The 23315-nt window shown below is 41.6% G+C and overlaps 1 protein-coding gene across 1 annotated transcript; it reads left to right on the top strand.

Moving 5' to 3' along the window:
• Nucleotides 1–1454: 1454 nt before the first annotated feature.
• On the top strand, nt 1455–23094 carry LOC131371038 (intraflagellar transport protein 172 homolog). Its single transcript, XM_058418760.1, has 48 exons — nt 1455–1698; nt 2615–2758; nt 2856–2968; nt 3053–3092; nt 3858–3923; nt 4001–4080; nt 4163–4250; nt 4335–4549; nt 4659–4782; nt 5980–6075; nt 6265–6420; nt 6663–6716; nt 6863–6966; nt 7253–7338; nt 8099–8211; nt 8312–8479; nt 8829–8965; nt 9315–9422; nt 9838–9922; nt 10080–10172; nt 10255–10332; nt 11662–11907; nt 12213–12291; nt 12375–12495; nt 12585–12729; nt 13129–13218; nt 13315–13412; nt 13790–13925; nt 14058–14174; nt 14878–15020; nt 15267–15360; nt 15461–15525; nt 16009–16189; nt 16381–16490; nt 17161–17290; nt 17431–17529; nt 17970–18079; nt 18330–18393; nt 18640–18726; nt 18982–19098; nt 19638–19748; nt 20176–20295; nt 20502–20597; nt 20682–20741; nt 21854–21952; nt 22051–22204; nt 22599–22690; nt 22860–23094. The coding sequence occupies exons 1-48, from the start codon at nt 1660–1662 to the stop codon at nt 22947–22949; spliced, it is 5241 nt and encodes a 1746-aa protein (XP_058274743.1). The 5' UTR covers nt 1455–1659; the 3' UTR covers nt 22950–23094.
• The last annotated feature ends 221 nt before the right edge of the window (nt 23095–23315 follow it).

Below are 23315 nucleotides of genomic sequence, written 5' to 3'. Positions count from 1 at the left end.
ATCTGACTGATCTGAGCCTGTATCTGACCCTGTATCTGACTGACCCTGAGCCTGTATCTGACCCTGTATCTGACTGACCTGAGCCTGTATCTGACTGACCCGAGCCTGTGTCTGACCCTGACTCTGACTGACCTGAGCCTGTATCTGACTGACCCGAGCCTGTATCTGACTGACTTGAGCCTGTATCTGACTGACTTGAGCCTGTATCTGACCCTGACCCTGTATCTGACTGACCTGAGCCTGTATCTGACTGACCCTGAATCTGACTGACCTGACCCTGTATCTGACTGACCCTATCCCTGTATCTGACTGACCTGAGCCTGTGTCTGACCCTGTATCTGACTGACCCGAGCCTGTATCTGACTGACTTGAGCCTGTACCTGACTAACCTGAGCCTGTATCTGACTGACCCTGTATCTGACTGACCTGACCCTGTATCTTACTGACCTGAGCCTGTGTCTGACCCTGGATCTGACTGACCCTGACCCTGTATCTGACTGACCTGAGCCTGTGTCTGACCCTGTATCTGACTGACCTGAGCCTGTATCTGACTGACCTGAGCCTGTGTCTGACCCTGTATCTGACTGACCTGAGCCTGTATCTGACCCTGTATCTGACTGACCTGAGCCTGTATCTGACCGTGTCTGACTGACCCTGACCCTATATCTGACCCTGTATCTGACTGACCCTGACCCTGTATCTGACCCTGTATCTGACTGACCCTGACCCTGTATCTGACCCTGTATCTGACTGACCCTGACCCTGTATCTGACCCTGTATCTGACTGACCCTGACCCTGTATCTGACCCTGTATCTGACTGACCCTGACCCTGTATCTGACCCTGTATCTGACTGACCTGACCCTGTATCTGACTGACCTGACCCTGTATCTGACCCTGTATCTGACTGACCCTGACCCTGTATCTGACCCTGTATCTGACTGACCTGACCCTGTATCTGACTGACCTGAGCCTGTGGATGCGGTGATACAGGACTCTGATTAAGAGTCTGGGTTAATACAGAGATTAAAGTAAATACAAAGTGAATTACATTACTTTAAAGCTATACCTTTCATCATGATGAAACTGAACACATGAGCTTAGCGCTGTTAGCGCACTACTCTACTGTTTGAACAACAATACCGATATGCTATGATGCTAATGATTGTACAATGATACACTTGTCCAGTTCATTAAAATACTCTTTAGCATAATAACAGGAGGTTTGACACGATACTACAATAGGTACACATATAAGACACTTCAAACATATTAATTATTATATAATATTATATAATTATTATATAATTGGCTACAGAAGGGCAGTAGATTGAGAAGCAGTGGACCAATGGGGACTTTTGTCCCGCCCCCTAATCTGCATAAAACTGACTTTTGGAATAACAAACACTAGCATGCTGGAAAGAACAAACTAGCATCCTTGTGATTGACGTGTTTTATTTTTTTTACGAGTACGATACATATGACGCGGATTTGACGCCATATGAGCGTTCCAGTGCGCGAATACGTCATAACTTGTAGACTTGACGACGGATAACCAGACCATTACTTCTTCGCCTAAGGCAGTGACCGTTTTACCGTTTTTACGCAGTGCGAATACAAAACCATTATCAACTGTGTATTCATCTCGTTTCAACGAACTATGCAGCTGAAACATTTGAAGACGTTGATTCCTCCAAAGGTAAAAATGATTAAAACAGTATCTGAATAGCGATAGATAGATAGATAGATAGATAGATAGATAGATAGATAGATAGAACGATCGATCGACAGATAGATAGATAGCATTAACACAATTTGTTTACAAATTATTTGCATTTTGTTTTATTTGAGTTATTAAAGCTAGAGCTTGAGTTTTTGTACAGTCTTGTGTGTGTGTGTGTGTGTGTGTGTGAGAGAGAGAGAGTTTTGTACAGTTCAGTCCTGGGTGTTGAGGAGCCTGATGGCTTGAGGGAAGAAACTGTTCAACAGTCTGGTTTTGAGGGTTTGAATGCTTTCCAGATGGCAGGAGGGCAAAGAGTTTGTGTGAGGGGTGTGTGGGGTCATCCACAATATAGTGTAAATGTCCGTGATAGAGGGGAGAGAGACTCCAATGATCTTTTCAGCTGTCCTCACTATCTGATGAAGGGTCTTGCGATCCGAGACGGTACAGTTCCCAAACCAGGCAGTGATGCAGCTGCTCAGGACGCTCTCGATGGTCCCTCTGTAGAACACAGTCAGGATGGGGGGAGTATGTTAAATAAGTCCTGGTAGGATTGCACATGACTTCACAGAAACTGATATATGATGTTACAGTCTCTGTGAGCTCATCCAGATCAGTGGTACCAGCTTCAAAAGTACTCCGTGTATTTTCCTGTATCAGTCGTGTGTGTGTGTGTGTAGAGAGAGAGAGAGAGAGAGAGAGAGAGAGAGTGTAAAGAAGCGCTGTTGTGTTTACGGTTCATTCTGTGGGCGCCCATATTGACATCACATGGAATTCCAAGGGAGTGTTTTCTTTTGTTTTTTTTCCTAGTTTGAGAGGTTGGAAATGATGACTTTTAATACTTCTATCATACTGATTTATTATTTGATTTGATTGATTGATTTATTTTACACAGGAGAGAGGTGCAAAGGTTACATGCATGGCCTGGGCTCCGAATAATAGAAAGTTTGCAGTGTGTACTGTGGATAGAGTGGTTTTGCTGTACGATGAACAGGGAGATAGAAGAGACAAGTTTTCTACAAAGCCTGCAGACCCGAAAGTAAGTCCAGTATTGTGTAGCTATACTCCACTGGTCAAAAGTATGTGCACCCCAGGGAACAAATATAGATTATTTTTGAAATATTCTTTCGTTTCAGTATGGGAAGACACACTATGCGGTCAAAGCTATGGCATTTTCTCCAGACTCCACCAAAATTGCCGTTGCTCAAACCGACAATATTGTGTTTGTGTACAAAATCGGAAGCGAGTGGTAAGTTCAGAATGATGAGAGATCAGATTCAGGTTGATGGAAGACTTCTGTGTTTAATCCAAGCTTCTGTTTTCTGTGTGACAGGGGAGATAGAAAAGTTATCTGCAACAAATTTGTGCAGACGGTAAGTAGCTTCTCATGTTCATTGTACGTAGATGGTAACAGTCACTCTAGACATGGATAAGCCAGTTTGGTGTGGAGGAACTTGACTGGACTGCACAGAGTCCAGAACACCTTTGGGATGAATTAGAGCGGAGAGTGTGAGCCAGACCAAGACTGGAACGTCTTCCTTCCATGCACATGAATGTAATATTGAGTTGTCCCATCCTTTGCAGCTATAACACTCTTCTGGGAAGGCTTTCCACAAGGTTTAGGAGTGTGTTTATGGGAATTTTTGACCGTTCCTCTCTAGAAGTGCATTTGTGAGGTCACCTTTGGGATGAATTAGAGCGGAGACTGCGAGCCAGGCTTTCTCGTCCAGCATCAGTGCCTGACCTCACAAATGTGCTTCTTCTAGAAAGTAACGGTAAAAAAACACACTCCTAAACTTTGTGGAAAGCCTTCCCAGAAGAGATGAAGCTGTTATAGCCACAAAAGGGCGGGACAACTCCATGTTACATTCATGTGCATGGAAAGGCAGACGTTCCAATATTTTTGGCAATATAAGTGTAAGTCAGATTCTTTAAGATGAAGGGTTTGCTGACTTCCCCAAAAAACAAACACATACATAACTTATAACAGAGCACACATCTGAAAAATTTGCCCTAAATAGCTGTTTGCTGTTCCTCCAGTTCTCTTTCTGGAGAACAGACCATTCATGTTGCCAAGTGATTATTTATAACATATTATAGGTTGTAACTCTAATCATGACGTTTTCTTTATGATGCAGAGCGCTGTAACATGTCTGCTCTGGCCAGCTGATGATTCTATAGTGATTGGACTTGCAGACGGGAAGGTAAGTGACGGTTCACCTGCTGCTTTCGTTTTTTTATTTATTCATTCTTATTAATAATGACTTTCATGTTGATGCAGATTCGAGTGGCCAACACGAAAACCAACAAATCGTGTAGTATCTACAAAACAGATTCCTACGTCGTCTCATTAGCCTCGAAGTAAGTTCAAGCGTCCATTCATAACGTAGTCTGTAAACACTACACATGAGCCTTTAGCTTTATAATTTCTTTTCCATGTCAGTGTCTCTGGGAAAGGAATCCTGTCAGGACATGCAGATGGGACAGTCGTGCGCTATTTCTTTGACGATGAAGGCTCAGGGGATTCTCAGGTATTGTACACTGGACTGGATCGGACTGGACAGAGTAATTAAATAATACAGCAGTTTCCAGAATTCAGTGAGAATTATTTTCAGGGTAAATTGCTGACCCATCCGTGCGCCCCGTATGCTCTGGCTTGGGGAAGCAACAGCATCGTCGTAGCTGGGTGTGATAAGAAGATCGTAGCCTACGGGAAGGAAGGACACGTGCTTCAGACGTTCGATTACAGCCGTGATCGCTCGGAGAAGGAGTTCACGGTGGCAGCGTCAAGCCCCAGCGGCCATTCGGTGGTGTTGGGTAGTTACGACAGGTCAGTGTGGTGCTCCAAACATGGAGGTATCAGTGCTTCTGCATATCAATGCCTTCTTTGCATCTAAGCAACATTCCAGCACTCTGCATATATTTGTGTTCCTCTTCAGATTGAGAGTTTTTAACTGGAATCCTCGAAGAGGTGCTTGGGATGAAGCTGCTCCTAAAGAAATCCCTTATCTCTATACCATCACGGCTCTGGCCTGGAAAAAAGATGGCTCACAACTCTGTCTGGTACGTATCACATACAAGCTCGTCAATAAAACCAGCTGAAAGAGATTTACTCTATCTTTCATTCCAACGTTATTATTATTATGTGATTTATTTTATCTCTACACTGGTGACCATAACGGCTTATAGGTTCTCCACACAAGACTTCATTCGTTTCTCTTTGGGATTGCATGTAGAGTATGTCTTCTAGAGCAAAATTCCTTTTTCACACGTTTGTGTTTTGTCAAAGTGGCAAAAAAAAAAAAGAGGAAACGTACACTATATTGCCAAAAGTATTGGGACACCCCTCCACATCATTGAGTTCAGGTGTTGGGCTTGACCCATTAGTTCCAGTGAAAGGATCTCTTAATGTTTCAGCTTCATACCAAGACATTTTGGACAATTTCATGCTCTTTGTGGGAACAGTTTGGGGATGACCCCTTCCTGTTCCAACATGACTGCACACCAGTGCACAAAGCAAGGTCCATAAAGGCATAGAGTTTGGTGTGGAGGAACTTGACTGGCCTGCACAGAGTCCTGACCTAAACCCCATAGAATACCTTTGGTATGAATTAGAGTGGAGACTGCGAGCCAGGCCTTTTCGTCCAACATCAGTGCCTGACCTCAACAATGAGCTTTTTCTAGAGAGAAACGGTCAATAATTCCCATAAACACACTCCTAAACCTTGTGGAAAGCCTTCACAGAAGAGCTGAAGCTGTTATAGTTGCAAAGGGCGGGACAAGTCCATATATTCATGTGCATATGGAAAGGCAGATGCCCCAATACTTTTGACAATATAGTGTAAGTCTTTAAGATTCTTTAAGTCTCTAAATAGCTGTTTGCTGTTCCTCCAGTTCTTTTTGCAGAGAACAGACCATTCATGTTGCCAAGTGATTATTACCTCCACTTTTTTCGTTTGTTTCTATTTTTTTTTAAAATCCAAAATAGTGACTTATGATCAACAGCTCTGGTGTTTGTCTTTCTGAGAATCTTCTCAGGTCCAAGATCATCCAAGTTTTGTCTGCGAGCAAACATTTACACATCACTACATCCACAAAAAACTGATCAAAAGCGATAACAGGCGTGTAGCATGAAAGAATCAACCATGTAGTTTAGTGTGCTCTTATTAAAGATAACACCTTATTGATCCCAAAGGGGGAATCAGAGAAAAATACCGGCATGTTTATGTGAATTTTCATGGATTGATGTCTGACCTCTAGGGCACTCAGTTTGGAGGTGTTGAGCAGTTTGACTGCTGCCTTCGCAGGAGCATCTACAAGAACAAATTTGAGATGACTTATGTTGGCTTGAGCCAGGTAAGGTGTTTATTTTCTTAACGTGGCACAGTGTTAATCTGGGCTGTTCTAGAAATCAAGCTCAAATTTATCAAAACCCACTGCTGCAGCTATTTTATAGTCTTCTAGCCAATCCTACTATGAATTCCAAAGTGGAAGGTTGCCAGATCCCAACCTTTTTTCCTCTTTTCCTGATTTCCTGTGGTGCAGGTGATCGTGAAGAACCTTTCCACTGGCACACGAGTGGTGCTCAAGTCTCAATACGAGTTCCATGAGGTGAAAATCATGGGGAAGGATCGCTACTTGGTGGCCCGCACCTCCAACACCCTTCTGCTGGGAGATCTGGTCTCCAATAAACTGAGCGAGGTACAATGACGTTTCTTAGGAGGAGAAATACTTCTGTTAACATTTAAGTTTATAATGTCGGAATAAATATCTGTAATCCTGGATACTTGGCAGTTCAATGGCAGGTCATTCCAATACTTTTGGAGGAGACTTTATTTACAGTTCTTATATTGTGTGTGTGTGTGTGTGTGTGTGTGTTTGAGAGAGAGAGAGAGAGAGAAAGAGAAAGAGAAAGTAAACCCTGTCTGATGAACCCTTTGCAGGTGATGTGGCAGGGCTCTGGAGGAAATGAGAAGTTCTTCTTCGAAAACGAAACCGTACGTTTTCTTTTTTCTAAATAATTCTGATAAATGTAAATATAATAGTCAGCAAAAGCAATTCTTCAGGTTAAACTGTAACATCTGTAGCAGAACCATCGTATAAAGCATTATAATAAACACCTCACTGGTTTGTGTTGGAGCAGGTGTGCATGATCTTCAATGCAGGAGAACTGACCTTGGTGGAATACGGCAAGAATGACATCTTAGGATCTGTGCGCACCGAATTGATGAACCCACACCTTATCAGGTGAAAAGGAGCTCGGGCTGATATTCAAACACAGTAAATAAGGGTATTGCTCAGAGGTCCAGCAGGGGCAACTTGGTGGTCCTGGGATTTGGACTCATGACCTTCAAATCAATAATCCAATGCTTTAGCCACTGAGCTACCACTAAGTCTAGTATCAAGTGGATCAGGAGCAAAAAGATCACCTTATTGGACCAATAACATCATCAACATCTTACATGATTCCAGCATCGTCCAGATAATAAGATTTCAGCCTTTAATATTCTGAATCGTGTGTGTGTGTGTGTAGTGTCCGTCTAAATGAGAGAAAACAGAGAGGAGTGGACGATAACAGGAAGTTAGCCTACCTGATCGACCTCAAAACTATCGCCATAGGTGAGTCCTGACAAGACACGAACATTCAGGACACCGGTCAGCCATAACATTGTGAGCAGTGAGAGGTGAAGTGAATAAAACTGATGATCTCCTCTTCATGGCACCTGTTAGTGGGTGGGATATATTAGGCAGCAAGTGAACATTTTGTCCTCAAAGTTGATGTGTTAGTATCAGGAAAAATGGACAAGCGTAAGGATTTGAGCGAGTTTGACAAGGACCAAATTGTGATGGATAGACCACTGGATCAGAGCATCTCCAAAACTGCAGCTCTTGTGGGGTGTTCCCGGTCTGCAGTGGCCAGTATCTATCAAAAGTAGTCCAAGGAAGAAACAGTGGTGACCGGTGACAGGATCATGGGTGGTCAAGGCTCATTAATGTACATGGGGAGTGAAAGTTGGCCCGTGTGATCCGATCCAACAGACGAGCTACCGTTGCTCAACTTGCTGAAGAAGTTAATGCTGGTTCTGATAGAAAGGGGTCAGGATACACAGTGCAGGATGGGTCAGGGCTGTTTTGACAGCAAAACACAATATTAGGCAGGCAGGTGATCATAATGTTATGGCTGGTCGGTGTATAACAGTGTAAACGCCACTCTGATAATTCACTGATCATTACATTGTCCAGACTCTTTGGAGGAACCAAAGAAGGAAAAAGTGGATCATTTTAAGACATCCTTGCACAGAATGTTTTGCGTAATCCAAAATCCGTTATAATGAATTAAATCAATGCTAAAATTCTTGAGTGTCTCCCCCTGCTTTAGTGGACCTGGCTCTGGGTTGTAACCTTGGGACCGTTAGTCATGACTTGGAGATCAACTGGCTGGAGCTAAACGAGACCGGACGCAAGCTGCTCTTCCGGGACAAGAAGTTACGGGTACTACATAATGCAGTGGAGTAAAAAGATTAACATAGTGATATGAGTTAGCGCTTACCTCATGACTCTGTTTGTGTCCTGATGTCCTGTGTCTGTTCAGCTGAACCTGTTTGACATCGAGAGCGGAGTGAAAACCACCATCCTGAGCTTCTGCTCCTACACGCAGTGGGTTCCAGGCAGCGACGTGGTGGTGGCTCAGAACCACAACAACCTGTGTGTCTGGTACAACATCAACAGTCCAGAGCAGGTCACCATGCTCCCTCTGAAAGTGAGCAGGAATCTGAGCTAATTTTTCCATTACACAAGAGGTCATTTCACAATAATAGCTAAGAGATGGATTTTCAGTCCTTTTGCTTAAGCAGGTGATCAGATGAGCTTGTCCTTAGAAGTTAGAAGAACTTAAAAAAAAAAAAGCTTCGTGGACCTTCTCATTCATTCTGCTCTCACTCAAAAGCTTAAGCCAGATGTTTTGAGAACCCACGGGGGTTACACAAGCAGATTGAATTTTACTGTTGTGGCTGTTTATCGTCGTGTGTTGGGTCATAGTTTCTTTAGCTTCTTTAGCATTTTGGGGAAAACTAATGGATAAATATGTGTATCTTTTGTTTTATTTTCAGGGAGATGTTGTTGATTTGGAGCGGGCGAACGGGAAGACCAAGGTGATGATGTTGGAGGAAGAGAACACAGTCTCCTACACGCTGGATGAAGGACTGATCGAGTTCGGAACTGCCATTGATGATGGAGATTTTAACAGGTACAGTTATTTATCAGTGTAATTAATTCATTAATATGGTTTATATTTCTGCATTGTTGTTTCTATAGTAACGTCTGATTGACAGGCGCTTGTATACCAGACAATCTACAATCTAATTAATGAACAGTGTGTGTGTGTGCGCTAGTCTCCAAAAACTATTCTCCACTGGAGGTTGTTGTGTCTATAAAGTAAATAATATTCCGTGTGTAGAGATTTTCTTGGAGGAACCTGTCCTTACTTCCTGGCTGTAACTAGTTGATGTATCTGGAGGTTAATGTTCAGGTGTCATTGTGTGTGTTCTGCTGAAAATGTTCTGAGTTGTTGTTGATGTGTGTACACATTGTTACAGAGCCACAGAGTTCCTAGAAACGCTAGAAATGTGTGATGAGACTGAAGCTATGTGGAAGACACTGAGCAAGCTGTCTCTGGAGGCACAGCAGCTGTACATTGCAGAGCGGTCAGTCTTACACAGCAGCACACTGCATCATACTTTCACCTTCTGAAGGTCACACTAACGTTTAACTTTCTAACAATACGCTGAAGGAAAACCAGCTGAAATGATAAGCAAAGAGCTTTTGTGTTTCAGTTCATTCATAGTTCAGTAGTTCTGCTAATCAGCCATTTTTTATTTATTTTACAGAACTTGCAGCTCTATAACATCTAAAGCTTTCAAAGCTTTTTTCTTTTTAAATTTACAGGATTAGAGTCTTAACGTCTTAACCATATTTAATATTCAGTAACTATAGGTATTTTGTGGCACTGTTTTTGACAGGTGAAGTGATTAAAGATGTTTATAGTTATTAAAGAAGCCGTTAGTGAATCATATGGTCCAGCTTCACCTATAAACGCTTTCCATCTCCGTTACTCTTCAGGTGCTTTGCAGCTCTAGGGAACGTGTCCAAGGCTCGCTTCCTGAAAAAGACCAATCAGCTTGTCGACTGCATCTCAAAGGAATACGTATGTAGACAAGCTACAAATCTGAGCGTCTCTGTTTATAGTAAAAGTACATTTTACAAAATGCTAGTAACATAATGCTGTATGTTTAACATACAGAAACTGTTCAGAACACGCACCTTTATCCGGTTAAGTGTTTGTGCCGTCGGTTCTTTTGTAGGGAGGCGACGGCAAAGAGCACTATAAAGTGAAAGCACGGCTAGCGATGCTGGATAATAACTATAAACTCGCTGAGATGATCTACTTAGAACACGTAAGTAGGCTCTTTTTTTGAAATCTGTATAGAGAGAAACTGACCTGTAAATAAGTGCTGATGGTATTGCTGTGTCCTGCAGGATGCAGTCAATGAGGTGATGGAAATGTACCAAGACCTACAAATGTGGGACAAATGCATCGCTATAGCAGAGGCAAAGGTAAATATTAAGAGTTTCTTCTGGATCTTGGCTTCATCAGGGACTGGACATCAGGTCTTACTGTGTCAGTGCGTCAGGGGTAACTCGTCCATCAACAAACCACTCACGAGCTACAGCAAGTAGCTAACTACACTCAAAGCTACTTTAAAGGAGAAGTTCACTTCCAGAACAAAAATCTACAGATAATTTCCTCACCCCCTTGTCATCCAAGATGTCGTAAAGAAATGATGTTTTTTGAGGAAAGCATTTCAGGATTTTTCTCCATATGTTGGACTTCAATGGTGCCCGCGAGTCTGAACTTCCAAAATGCAGCTTTAAAGAACTCTTAACCTCGATCCCAGTCCAGGAAGAAGGCTCTTATCTAGCCAAACCATCTGTCATTTTCTTAGAAAAATTAAAAATTGTATACTTTAACAACAAAAGCTCGTCTAGCACTAGCTCTGGGATGCACGTCCGCGACGCTACATACTACATAATCACGTCGGAAGGTCACGCGTGACGTAGGCGGAACTACAGACCCAGTGTTTACTAATGTGGAGAAGGAGGAGCGCTCCGATGTTGTTGCGTGTGGAATGACACCATTGAAGTCCACTATATGAAGAAAAACCCTGAAATGTTTTCCTCAGAAAAAACGTAATTTCTTTACGACTGAAGAAAGAAAGACGTGAACATCTTGGATGATGAGGGGCTGAGGAAATGATCTGTATATTTTTGTTTTGTTCTGGAAGTGAACTTTTCCGTTAATGCACAAAGATTTACATTGTCCAGTGTCACCAAATGAGGATGAGGTTCCCTTCTGAGCCTGGTTCTTCTTAAGGTTTATTCCTCACATCTCAGGGAGGTTTTTCTCACCACCGTCACCTCAGGCTTCTCATTAGGAATAAAACATACAATGTTGTTATTTATTTAAAGAGCTATACAAATAAATAGAATTAAATTAATAAAATTGTGCTAAACTGTAGCATGGTAAAAATACTCTACTGCTAATCACTCCCTCCAGGATTTTGCATCTTTTTTGAAAATGTTGCAACCAAAAATCCACACGTGAATATAAGAGTCTGAGTTTGTGTGGTGATGATGTCACACGACGCGTCTCGGAACAAATCAGCTGAAAATCTGCATCATTTTCAATAACGACAGACTCCTCAGAATATCTGAGTGTTTTTTTGATTTCGTGTTCATTTCTCCCGTCGCAAACTCACAAAATCCAGCCTTATTATTGAGTTGCTACATTCAGCTGACTGTCCTTCATGTATATAACGTTATATTATTGCCACAGCTCTCTTATAGCATCCGTTTGCTAATCCCTCGTCCGCTCGTGTTTCACAGGGTCTCCCAAAAGAGGACAGTTTGCGGCGCAGCTACTTCGCTTGGCTGATGGACACCAAACAATACCAGAAAGCCGGGGAAATGAAGGAGAGCGAAGGGGACTACGTAGGAGCCGTGAACTTTTACCTGAAGGCGGGACTTCCGGCCAAAGCGGCCTGGCTAGTCATGAACAGGGACGAGCTCCTGTCCAGCAACATCGTCACCCGCATTACCTCTGCTCTCATCAAGCAGGAGTTCTATGAGCGAGTGAGTCAATGTTTACAACATCGGATTGTTGTGTTGAAAACGTTTCAGTTCCAAATATCTGATTGTCTAAGGATGTGGTAGCTTAATGGTTAAGGTGTTAGACTCCTGCTCAGAAGGTTGTGTGTTCGAATCCCAGGACCACTGCTGGGCCCTTGAGCAAGGCCCTTGACCCTCAATTGTTCAGTTGAGCTGTAATTCCCTCTGGATGAGGGTGTCTGCCGTGAATGTATATTGATAAAATGCAAACCAATTTAAGATCGCTAGTCACTTTTTGCTAACAATCCTTTTGTTTTTATTCTTATCAGGCAGGAGACCTCTTCGAGAGGATCAGTAATAACCAGCAAGCGCTCGATAGTTACTGCAAAGGCCATGCTTTCAAAAAAGGTGAGCATATCTTCACACCCGAATGGATACGCTACGAATAAAAAAACATTAGCATAGCGTGAAATCATCATCCCCTGCCGCAGCTGTGGAGTTGGCGCGTGTGGCCTTTCCTTCTGAAGTGGTGAAGCTGGAGGAGGCCTGGGGAGACTATCTCATCCAGCAGAAAGAAATGGATGCTGCAGTCAGTCACTACATCGAGGCTGGGTAAGAGTGACGTTATTAAATATGCTGGAAGTGTGAGAAACATCAGTGACAAACTACAGTGCTCACTCGTTTATGTGCTCCTAATGAAGGTGTGGTAGCAAAGCGGTGGAAGCAGCAATTGGAGCACATCAGTGGAAGAAAGCCCTGCACATCGTGGAGTTACAGGAGGACAAAGCCTCAGCAAAATACTGCCTGAAGATCGCTCAGCACTATGCATCTCTAGAGGAATACGAGGTAGGAGAGTGCTGATGTTTTACATTTTTATTTAAATGATTTCTTATATTTTTATTAAAATTGTATCCATTTGACTTTAGATTCTAGTTTTTTTATTTAAATTGTATTTCTTATATTTTATATTCTAATTTTACATTTTGATTTAAATTATATTTCTTATTTTATATTCTAGTTTTGCATTCTTATTTAAATTATATTTATTATATTTTAGATTTTAGTTTTACATTTTCAAGGCCATGTGTTTGTTTATAGATGCTATTAAGGACAGCACAGTAATTATTCAGACCCAGATAGATAAAACAGTACTGATGGAGAGTGCACTTGATTTATTTTTCCCATGAATGTACATAACTCTTGTATCCAGAGCTGATTAGATTTCTGTCTATTGCACGTTTAAAGGTAGCAGAGCGTCTGTTTGTGAAAGGAGGCCATATCAAAGATGCCATCGACATGTACACTGAAGCGGGCAGATGGGAGCAAGCTCACAAGGTCAGACAGGGACAACTTTTTCACACACAAGAAGAATATTTATAAAATTGCGTCATTGTAAAGCTGTTTGCTTTTTGTCTGTTTTGTAAACTCCAGCTTGCTGTGAATTGCACGAGTCAGAGTGAAGTGTCTGAGCTCTACATCAGTCGTGCCGTCGAGTTGGAGAAGGAGGGGAAGTACAAAGAAGCTGAAAGGTACATCAGACATAAAAACCGTGTATTGAACATCTGATTGGACAAGCAACATTCCAAGAGAGATGATATTTAGTATTAAAGCACCAGTACGTCTCGGGTATCAGTCCGCTCGTTTGTGCTCATTACATAACTCCAGCGAAAGCTCATTACACTGAAAACATTACAGACAGAAACAAACGAAGGTTTTAAACCAAGAACATTAACTATAACGGCGTTCTCCGAGGAGCAGCGTGATAGAAAACGTCAGCTATGAGTACATTAGACGACCAGTTTTTAAAGAATCATCAACCATCTCCGTCCGGTTTGTTGTAGGTCTGGCTTATAAACCTGAAATACAGTAAATACTTATTTCTCTGCCTATTTCTTTTCTTCATCAGGCTGTTCTGCACTGTTGGAGAGCCTGATATGGCCATCACCATGTACAAGAAGAAAAAGCTCTACGATGACGTGATCCGTCTGGTTGCCAAACACCACAAAGAGCTGCTCCAGGAGACTCACATTCACTTAGCCAAAGTAAGACTCCTTTATATTCTAAATATCATGTGTTTTTACCTGAACACCTGAATTCATGAGGGGGTGAAGGGGTGTCCCAAAACTTTTGCCAATATAGTGTAGCTTACTTCTAAACATGGTCATGTTTTTCAGGAGCTGGAGGTCGAGGAAAGATTCCAGGAGGCGGCGTATCACTACATTCAGGGTGAAAATTGGAAAGCGGCGGTCAAGATGTACGCGACAAACGAGATGTGGGAGGAAGCGTATAGAGTATGTGCTTTTATTAGTCCGTAGGAACATACAAGTGAAGCAGAGTATACAATAGTGCTTAAAGAGCTGGATTAAAACTAAACTTAATAAACGTGTAGAAATTGTACTAAAACATTATAGACACTAGTTTCAAGCTGTCACTGATATAATGATATATTCCTGTCAGTCGCTGTAGGAACATTGAGAAGTCCATATAGTGCTTTTTTCTCGTTCTTTTAAGGCGTTTTCTCAAGATGCTATTTGACTTTGATCAGAGTCTGACACGATAGGAAAGTCACATTATCCTAATTAGTGTCCTTCACAAACCTGGGTCCTTTAATGTCCAGGAGAGAAGGAGGAGAAGACTGCAGAGAGGATTTTATGTTATACTTTAATCAGGCTGTCGGTTAACTCTTGGAAAATATGGAAAGTTTTCCCTTCTGAAAATTTTATCCATGTGAACACTGACCTGCTGATACAAAAGGAAAGGGTGGAACTGTGGAGGATCAGCTAGCATGTGGTCACTTGATTTATTAATAAACTTGATTTTTTTTTGAACAGTTTATAGTTACATTTATTGTTATGGAACGTCTATGAAATAAGCTAGTTCCAGCTCTCTACTCCGAGTTCCTGGTTTATTTATCACTCTGTAGAAGGATGAGCATGTGATGATCTTGCCTACAAGACGAGGAACAATGCTTTAATATGTCCGTGTGTTTGTCAGGTGTCGAAGAGCCACGGGACAGCCAGCACCCACAAGCAAGTGGTGTACCTGTGGGCCAAGAACCTGGGAGGAAAGGCCGCTGTTAAACTTCTCAACAAGTTCAGCATGCTGGAGGACGCCATCGATTTTGCAGCCAAAACCCAGTAAGGAGCTATGCCTCGCTCTAAATCACTTCCTCGTTCTGTTTTAGAAATGCTTAGCCATTACTGATCTTCTTATTAACACCAGAACACTTTGATCATTATTAAAAATAAAGTAATATCCATGGCTAGTTGAAGCGTTCTAGCAGTATGATTGTAGCTTACAGTACATGCACCTTTAACCTTCAACTAAATATTTCACACTGATGTTCATCCATTTCACCCAACCTGTAAATCCTTTTCTCCCAGTTCATTTGACTTCGCCTTTGAGCTGGCGCGATTATCCTCGAAACACAAGATCCCAGAACTCCACCTGAAGAATGCCATGTTTCTGGAAGATGAGGTACTCTAATGTCTTCATTTCTACCTTTCTACCTTTCTCCTGCCTGTGCTGAGGAATTAAATTCATTAAAACCTGGACTAACACTGGTTTCCTTTTCAAGGGTAAATTTAGCGAAGCCGAGACGGAGTTCATCAAAGCAGGAAGGCCGAAGGAGGCGGTGCTGATGTAAGTCACCTTTTTCGAGACTTTTGAAGACTTTAACCAGTTTAACCAGTCCTATTTTTTTCTCCGCAAATTTTTTTTAATACATAAACAAAACATTTAACAAACCTCCAGCCCTTACCAACAAAACCCTGGAGTAGCGCTCATGCTGTCCATTAAATCCGCTAAGTATTACAAGTGTTGTTAAAAAATAAATAAATACATAATAATTATAATAATAATAAAATATAATTAATTTTTAAAAAGGGGGCGGGGCAATAATAATTATCTCAAATCCTCAAATTTTGACACCTCAGAATATAAACCTGATTAAATCTTCTAGGTCCACTTCCTATATCATGAAATCAGACATTAAACGGGTGATGGATATCCACCGGTCACTTCTTTTCTAGGCTCTTAATTAAACGTACACTTTCAGACATTTCTCTTGAGTACTGTTCAATAGAAAATGGTTGTTTAAGCTATTAATAAACGTGATGTACGCAGGTACCTACATATACAAGACTGGACCGGGGCACTGCGTGTGGCTGAGGCTCATGACCAGGACAGTGTGGCTGGTGTGCTGGTGGAGCAGGCCAAGTGCTGCCTCAAGCAGAAAGACTTCCAGAAAGCAGAAGCTCTTCTTCTTCGTGCCCAGAGACCCGAGCTGGTCATCAAATTTTACAGAGTAAATCTTTTACTTTTCATAACAGGTTGAATAAAAAACACCGGATTTTAGTCTCAGTTCTCAGAACCCCACTTTTCCAAAAGTTTTGGGACATCTGCTTAAGCAGTTAGTGAGAATGATGATGAATAATGATAAAGCTCCGCAGTCTCTCAACATCAGAAACTCAATTTCTTTTTTTCCCTGTGTTTCAGAAAGCCGAGATGTGGAGTGACGCCATTCGGGTCTGTAAGGAGTACTTACCCAGTAAACTGCGCGTTCTCCAGGAGGAGTATGAGAAAGAGATCACAGAAAGTGGCAGTCGGTAAAAAAATATCTAGATTGTTTTTCTTCACGTTTACTTTTTTAAACATTGAAGGTGCAGTTGTTAAACTTTAATACATTTTAATCGCAGGTAAGTGTGCGTTGCAGAATAAAAAAAAGCAGGGTGTGTCTTTTTAATAATCTGTTAAGTCATAAATCTATACTGTATATAAGATCAAGATTTTTATCCTGCTGGAAAACATAGACAGACAGACAGTTTGGGGATGACCCCTCTGATTGATCCCAAACTCGCTCATCCATGTCTTTATGGACCTTGCTTTGTGTACTGGTGGTCAGTCATGTTGGAACAGGAAGCGGTCATCCCCAAACTGTTCCCACAAAGAGCATGAAATTGTCCAAAATGTCTTGGTATGAAGCTGAAGCATTAAGAGTTCCTTTCACTGAAACTAAGGGGCCGAGCCCAACCCCTGAAAAACAACCCCTGACTTCACTGATGTGGAGGGGTGTCCCAAAACTTTTGGCAATATAGTGTATGTCATGTAAAATATATATATATAGTAGAAGTGTTGTGATAAAACGTATTGTGCAGTGAGATGGTGGTGGATATTCTAAACACTTTGATTATTGTTTAAAAATCAGATTATTGTCATCTCAGTAATAATTCCTCACTCTTTGTGTGTGTGTGTGTGTGTGTGTGTGTGTGTGTGCAGCAGTGCAGAGGGTATGATCGAGCAGGCCCGGGAGTGGGAGCAGAGCGGTGAATACGCTCGGGCAGTGCGCTGTTACCTGAAGGTCAATGATCTGTCCGACACGTCCCTTCTGGTCAAATGTTGGATGAAGGTAAAGTGACTCTGAGCATCACTACAGTGTTCTTCATTTTAATTTAAACTTTAGACATCAGAATAATGATCACACTTTATACACACACACACACACACACACTCATTTCTGTTTGTTGTGTTTTGTATGGATATTTTCAGGCAGCAGAATTAGCCATCAAGTTTTTACCGCGTGAGACAGCTGTGAGAGTGGTTCAGACTGTAGGACCACGTCTGGTGCAGCAGAAAAACTACACTGCGGTATGTAGATGACACACACACACACACACATTCTCTGTCTCTCTCTCTCTCAAACACACACACAGGTCTGGATAAAGCAAAATATAAAAACAGAAAAACTCTGTATTCACTCAGTTTATTAAATACATTTACAAAAGCATGTCCGTGACACAGACATATACAATCACAGGCCACTTTAATAGGAACACCTGTTCAGCTAGTCATCAGCAGCACTGCAGTGCATACAGTCATGTGGACACACGTCAAGCTAATGTTCACATGCTATACATGTTTACTTTAACTGAAGCTGTTGGTGTGTGTCTGTGTGATTGGATAATTATGTGAAAGATCAGAGGTACAGATAAGAGGATTTTAATTAAAAACTCTTAGAAGATATTTGTGTATCTGTCTCTTGTAAGTCCTGAGATAATTACAAAACAAAATGGCTTCTTTTCACCCAGGCAGTTGAACTGTTCCTCAGCTTGGAGCTCGTTAAGGAAGCTGTAGATGCATTCATAGAGGTGGAAGAATGGAACAAAGCCAAGCGGATAGCCAAAGAGTTGGACGCGAGGTGAGACCCGGGAACATTCATCTCCCTGACACCACGTCACACCCCATACCTGAGATTAGACACGTCTCAGTGTTTATGTTGTGGTGTGATTAGCCAGAGCTGGGAGAAATGAATCCAGCGCTAAACGTCCAGGCAGAAACTAGCCCAGCTATTAGGACTGAGTTTGGGGGCTGACTCTAAGTTGGTCTTTTTGTAGTAGAAGTGTGAGATTGGTGAAGATTTGTGAGACTGTGTTTAACTGTGTCTTCAGGCTGGAGGGATACGTTGACCAGCGTTACAAAGAACACCTGAAAAACAGAGGCGAGGTGGACTTGGTAAGCAAGCACAATGCTAAAGAAATAAAACCACCACGATTATAAACTTTCACGATTCTAAACTCTGTCCTTCTGTGAAAGTATTCCTAAAATGAAGTAGTTATTAATAGGTGCATGGAGTAATCTGGATGGATTAATGTACTTTTCTTAAGCTTTATACAGTATATTAGTCAAACTGATCGAAGACTACTAAAAAAACTCTTAGCTTAATGTTAAAGATGGTTAACGGTGTTGTTTTGATGCTAGCTGGTTGGAGTGGACGCCATGGCCGCGTTAGACATGTATGCAGAGCAAGGCCAGTGGGAGAAGTGCATCGATGTCGCATCTAAACAGGTACGCTAAAGCTGATATAAACACTAACACTGAGGAGTGACTCTCAAATCCACTGATGAGCTGATCCTTATGGAATATTGATAGTCAAAAGCTTACTGTACACCTCTCTGACCCTCTCTCTCTTTCTCTTTTTCTCCCTCTTCATCTCTCTCACTCTGTCTCTCTCTCTTTCTCTCTGTCTCACCCTCTCTCTCTCTCTCTCTCTCTCTACCCTTCTCCATTTCTCCCTCACTTTTCTTCTGCTTGTCCAAACAGAATTTTAAGGTGCTGCATAAATACTGTGCTCTGTATGCCACCCACCTGATCAAAGAAGGCGAGGCAGAGAAAGTGCTTGACCTCTACGTGCAGCACGGGATGCCGGCCAATCCAGAGGTACAGTTAGCTAAATGAAGGCGTTAGTGATAATACTAATTAACCAAACGTACAGCAGTTAGTTCTAATCCACTAATCAGACTGACTTCTCAGACTGTCTGATCACTCCAGTTGTCTGTTCCCACTACTTACTTCATTTCACCAAAACCGTCACTACATTTACTGACCTTGTGTGTTGTCATGGCAACAAGTAACGTTTTATCTAAATGTGGATTCTTTGTGGACTATCTCCACTGACGAAGCAACATATTTGTCCATATCATGTGTGAAATATCAGCTGCTCAGTATTAATGGTAGCTTAGTGGTGAAGGTGTTGGACTACTGATCGGAAGGTTGTGAGTTCGAGTCCCAGATCCACCAAGCTGCCAGTACTGGGCCCCTGAGCATGGCCCTTAACCCTTAATTGCTCAATGTTGCCAGGTGTTCAGTCTAACAGCACACTTGCCTGTATTATTACAGCCTCATTATTATCACATTCTAGTTATTATGAGCTGTACTCCGGTCATTTCACTCGAATTGTTTCTCATTCATTCCTGCAGAACTTCAACATCTACAAGCGCATGTTCTTAGAGCTGGTGAACCTCAAGGACAGGAACGACGCCAAAGCCTTTCGGATGTGGGCTAACCTGAGAGATGTTTTACACTCGCTGGTGAGTTACAGATTCTGCCAGAGAGAAGAAACATCTTTATACTGAAGCCCTGAAGCACACAGTAACTTTAGATGTTACTAAATATGACAAAATGGAAGTCGTAGGGTGATTCTTGCGCCACCTGCTGGACATTAGGAGATCCTAAATGTACAATATTCATGTTTTCAATAAATAGCAATAATGAGATGTTTCAGCACTGAGGAAATAAATCGATATGAAGAGATAATGAGTTAGTAATTCAAAGTAAGGAGTTAAAACAAGTTTCAATTTTAATAACAAGGTAGAAAGTGGAAATAATGTTAAGTTCCAATTAAGAAATGTTTTAGAATAATGAATGCTGTGTCACTGATAATGATATTAAGTCAAAATTGTACACGTTGTGCTTTCTTGTCTTCTGAAAATGTTTGTTTTTTTGTTTATCACCCAGTGTGAGAACCTGAAGAAGTCTTCAAAAGCCAACTCTCCAGCCCATAAAGTCTTCGAGCAGATGCTTGTGATCGCTCACTATTATGCAACCCGCTCAGCAGCGCAAGGCATCGAGCAGCTGGTGTGTGTGTGTGTGTGTGTGTGTGTGTGTGTGTGTGTGTGTGTGTGTGTGTGTTTCACATAAACTCATTTAATATTACAATATAAGTATTAGAGCGGGACTAATATAGGATCAAACACCATATGTCCTGGGGGTCAGTTAAAAGTTATTATGAGTATTGGGTTATAAGTAAACGCTGCCTCTTAACACTGTTTGTTTTTATTCAGAGTCCTTTGGCGGCCAAGTTGTCCATCTCACTTCTTCGGCACACAGAGATCATCCCAGCAGATAAAGCTTTCTATGAAGCCGGCCTGGCGGCAAAGGTGAGATCCGACAGAAAGTCTAAAGACTAAATATCAGTAATGTCCAGTTCTAATTTGAGAGTCTGATCTTATCATTTTCTACAGGCTATTGGCTCGGAGAACATGGCCTTCATTTTCTTCAACCGCTTCCTGGATTTGGCAGATGTAAGTCAGAGTTTTATGCAGTGATTAAAACCTTTAGCTCAGGTCAGACTGTAGGTTGTGTCCCACATCACACTCGTAACTTACACACTATCCAAAACCTTTGTGTACAAAACGCATAATAAAATGACAAGGCATATTAAAAGTTACACTGTCCACTCCTTGCCTTTTCTTCTCTGTTGGCGCATCCTATTAAAATGGAAGGATCCACACACGTTCAATAGATTAGAGAAATGACGTCTTCTCTCTACCTTGAAAAGATTGGGTACTCATTAAGAGGATCGGGGGGAAAAAACTTCAGATAATTATTATTGCCCCCCCCTTTTTTATTTATTTGTTATTTTATTTTATTTATTTATCATTATTATTTATTATTATTTATTTATTTACTTTATTTATTTATTTATTTATTATTTATTTTTATTTTTTTAACACCACCTGTAATTCTTTTCGGATTTAACGGGCAGCATGAGCGCTACTCTAGGGTTTTGTTGGTAAGCGCTGGGGTTTGTTAAATGTTTTGTATATGTGTATTGAAAATTCTATAAAAAATATTAAAACCAAAAGTTACGCTATCCAACTATGAATGTAAAAAAAAAAAAGACCCAAAAAGGAGTTATCGATTTGACAATAAACAATATCCGGGAAAGCAAGGGAATAAAAATAAAGATTGAATTGTAGATTGAATTAAAGTTTAAATGTTGGACACTTTGGAAAAGGGGCGGGGCTACCTGGCACTGACACTGGATGAGAATAAATTTCAAGATGGCCGACGACACACAGGTGGACGAGACGTCTCAGAGACGTCTTTTAATTTAGCCCATGATGTGTGATTTTGCAACATCTGCTAAATCTCGTGACGTACATTTTACATCATTCGCCATCGACTGGGAAAAGGCTTCTACATCTCGTTAGTAAAAGAGTGTTCCATTTGAGACGATACGACCCTATTAACATTCATACACCAGACGCTAGAGTTTATTAAGTGCACAGTGTACAGATGTGACCCTGACACACAGATCTGCTGGACTTTTTGTGTCTGCTTGCGCAGTATAATCAGTCACATGTCACTTATGAAAGTGAGATACACTTTGCTTTGTGTTCTTCTTTTCTAGAGTATTGAAGAGGGAAAGCCGAATACGTTGGACCACACAGACTTCCAGGACACAGACATTCCCTCTGAGGTTCCGCTTCCATCAAAGCTCCATGTCACTGTAAGGATTTCTCTCGGAAACACAGACGTGAAATCTTCATCTCAAAAGCTAAATAAAGCATGGATTGTGAGAGCCGTGTGTGTGTGTGTGTGTGTCAGGTGGACAAGACGGAGAAGATCAAGGACTGGCTTCTGACTGTTTCCATGGAGCAGCGATTTGAACCGGTTCTACCCAGAGATGAGAGAGGAACGTACGAGGCCTCGCTGCTCGCCACTAACACCGGCATCCGCTCGTTACCCTGCGTCATTACAGGTTTATTCTCTCTCTCTCTGTCTTTCCTCAAAGTAGTTCATTCATCTGCAGCTACATGGGACGGTAAACTCTTTTCAACGTCTGTGTCCAAATCCTTTTTACCAAGGTTCTACTCTTACTGAGCATTTTATTAGGAACACCTACACACTTCATGCAGTTATCTAATCTAATCAGCCAATCATATTGCAGCAGCATCACAGCATATACACTCATGCAGATATGGATGAAGAGCATCAAACATCCATTAGAGGAAAAGATGTGAACTCAGCAGCATGGTTGTTTTTCAGAAGCTGCTGACCTGCACAGTGTGTAGTGTGAGTTTAGTGACCGAATGGTGCGAAAAACAAAAAAACATCAAGTGAGCCTTATCTAGTCATATTTTGATGCTCCACAGGTTACCCTGTTCTCCATGACGGAATGGAGTTCAATGGACCGGGCATGGCGGCTAACAGGAACGACTGGAATAAATTCCTCATGGCTACCAAGGTAAGAGTTTATTCACCAGAGACATTAGACGATCCTCTCGTTAGTTGTTTTGTGTGTGAGCAGATCATATAGTAATGGATAAATATTCATTCAGCGCTGAATATGCACAAATATAAATGTTCTATAATTGATGTAATGTGTAAAACTCTTCATTAAACGTTATTTGTAGACCACTCACAGTCCCGAGTGCCAGGACGTACTGAACTTTATATCACGCTGGTGTGGTGGACTTCCATCTGGTGGATTCACCTTCCAGTAAGAGGAAACAGCAAGGTCACTGAACCAAGCCAAGCCAAGCCTCGATCTGGTGCTTGAGGGGAGGAGAGAAGGAGAGGAGAAGCGATGCCACTGGCTCACAGTTGGTGCAGGGCCGAGTACCTGCAAAGATGGACCAGTTGTGATGGTTTCATCGTATTTTGTACATATACTGTATATATATATCAATAAATGTTTATTCAAATCTAAATATGCACAAATAAAAATGTTATATAATTGATGTAATGTGTCAAACTCTTCATTAAATGTTATTTGTCAACCACTCACATTCCCAAGTGCCAGGATATCCTGAACTTTATATCGTGCTGGTGTGGTGGACTTCCATCTGCTGGATTCACCTTCCAATAAG

Source organism: Hemibagrus wyckioides, linkage group LG20 (assembly GCF_019097595.1).
Source record: "Hemibagrus wyckioides isolate EC202008001 linkage group LG20, SWU_Hwy_1.0, whole genome shotgun sequence".
NCBI lineage: Eukaryota > Metazoa > Chordata > Actinopteri > Siluriformes > Bagridae > Hemibagrus > Hemibagrus wyckioides.
Note: the sequence above shows the minus strand (reverse complement) of the source record. Positions and strands in the feature narration are given on the sequence as shown.

Bases quoted from the DNA above. Each gene is read 5' to 3' on its own strand.
- LOC131371038 (XM_058418760.1), top strand. From the start codon at position 1,660: ATGCAGCTGAAACATTTGAAGACGTTGATTCCTCCAAAG. The intron at 8,480-8,828 runs GTGAGCAGGAAT...TTTTATTTTCAG, and splicing joins TCACCATGCTCCCTCTGAAA to GGAGATGTTGTTGATTTGGA. The intron at 13,926-14,057 runs GTAAGACTCCTT...CATGTTTTTCAG, and splicing joins CTCACATTCACTTAGCCAAA to GAGCTGGAGGTCGAGGAAAG.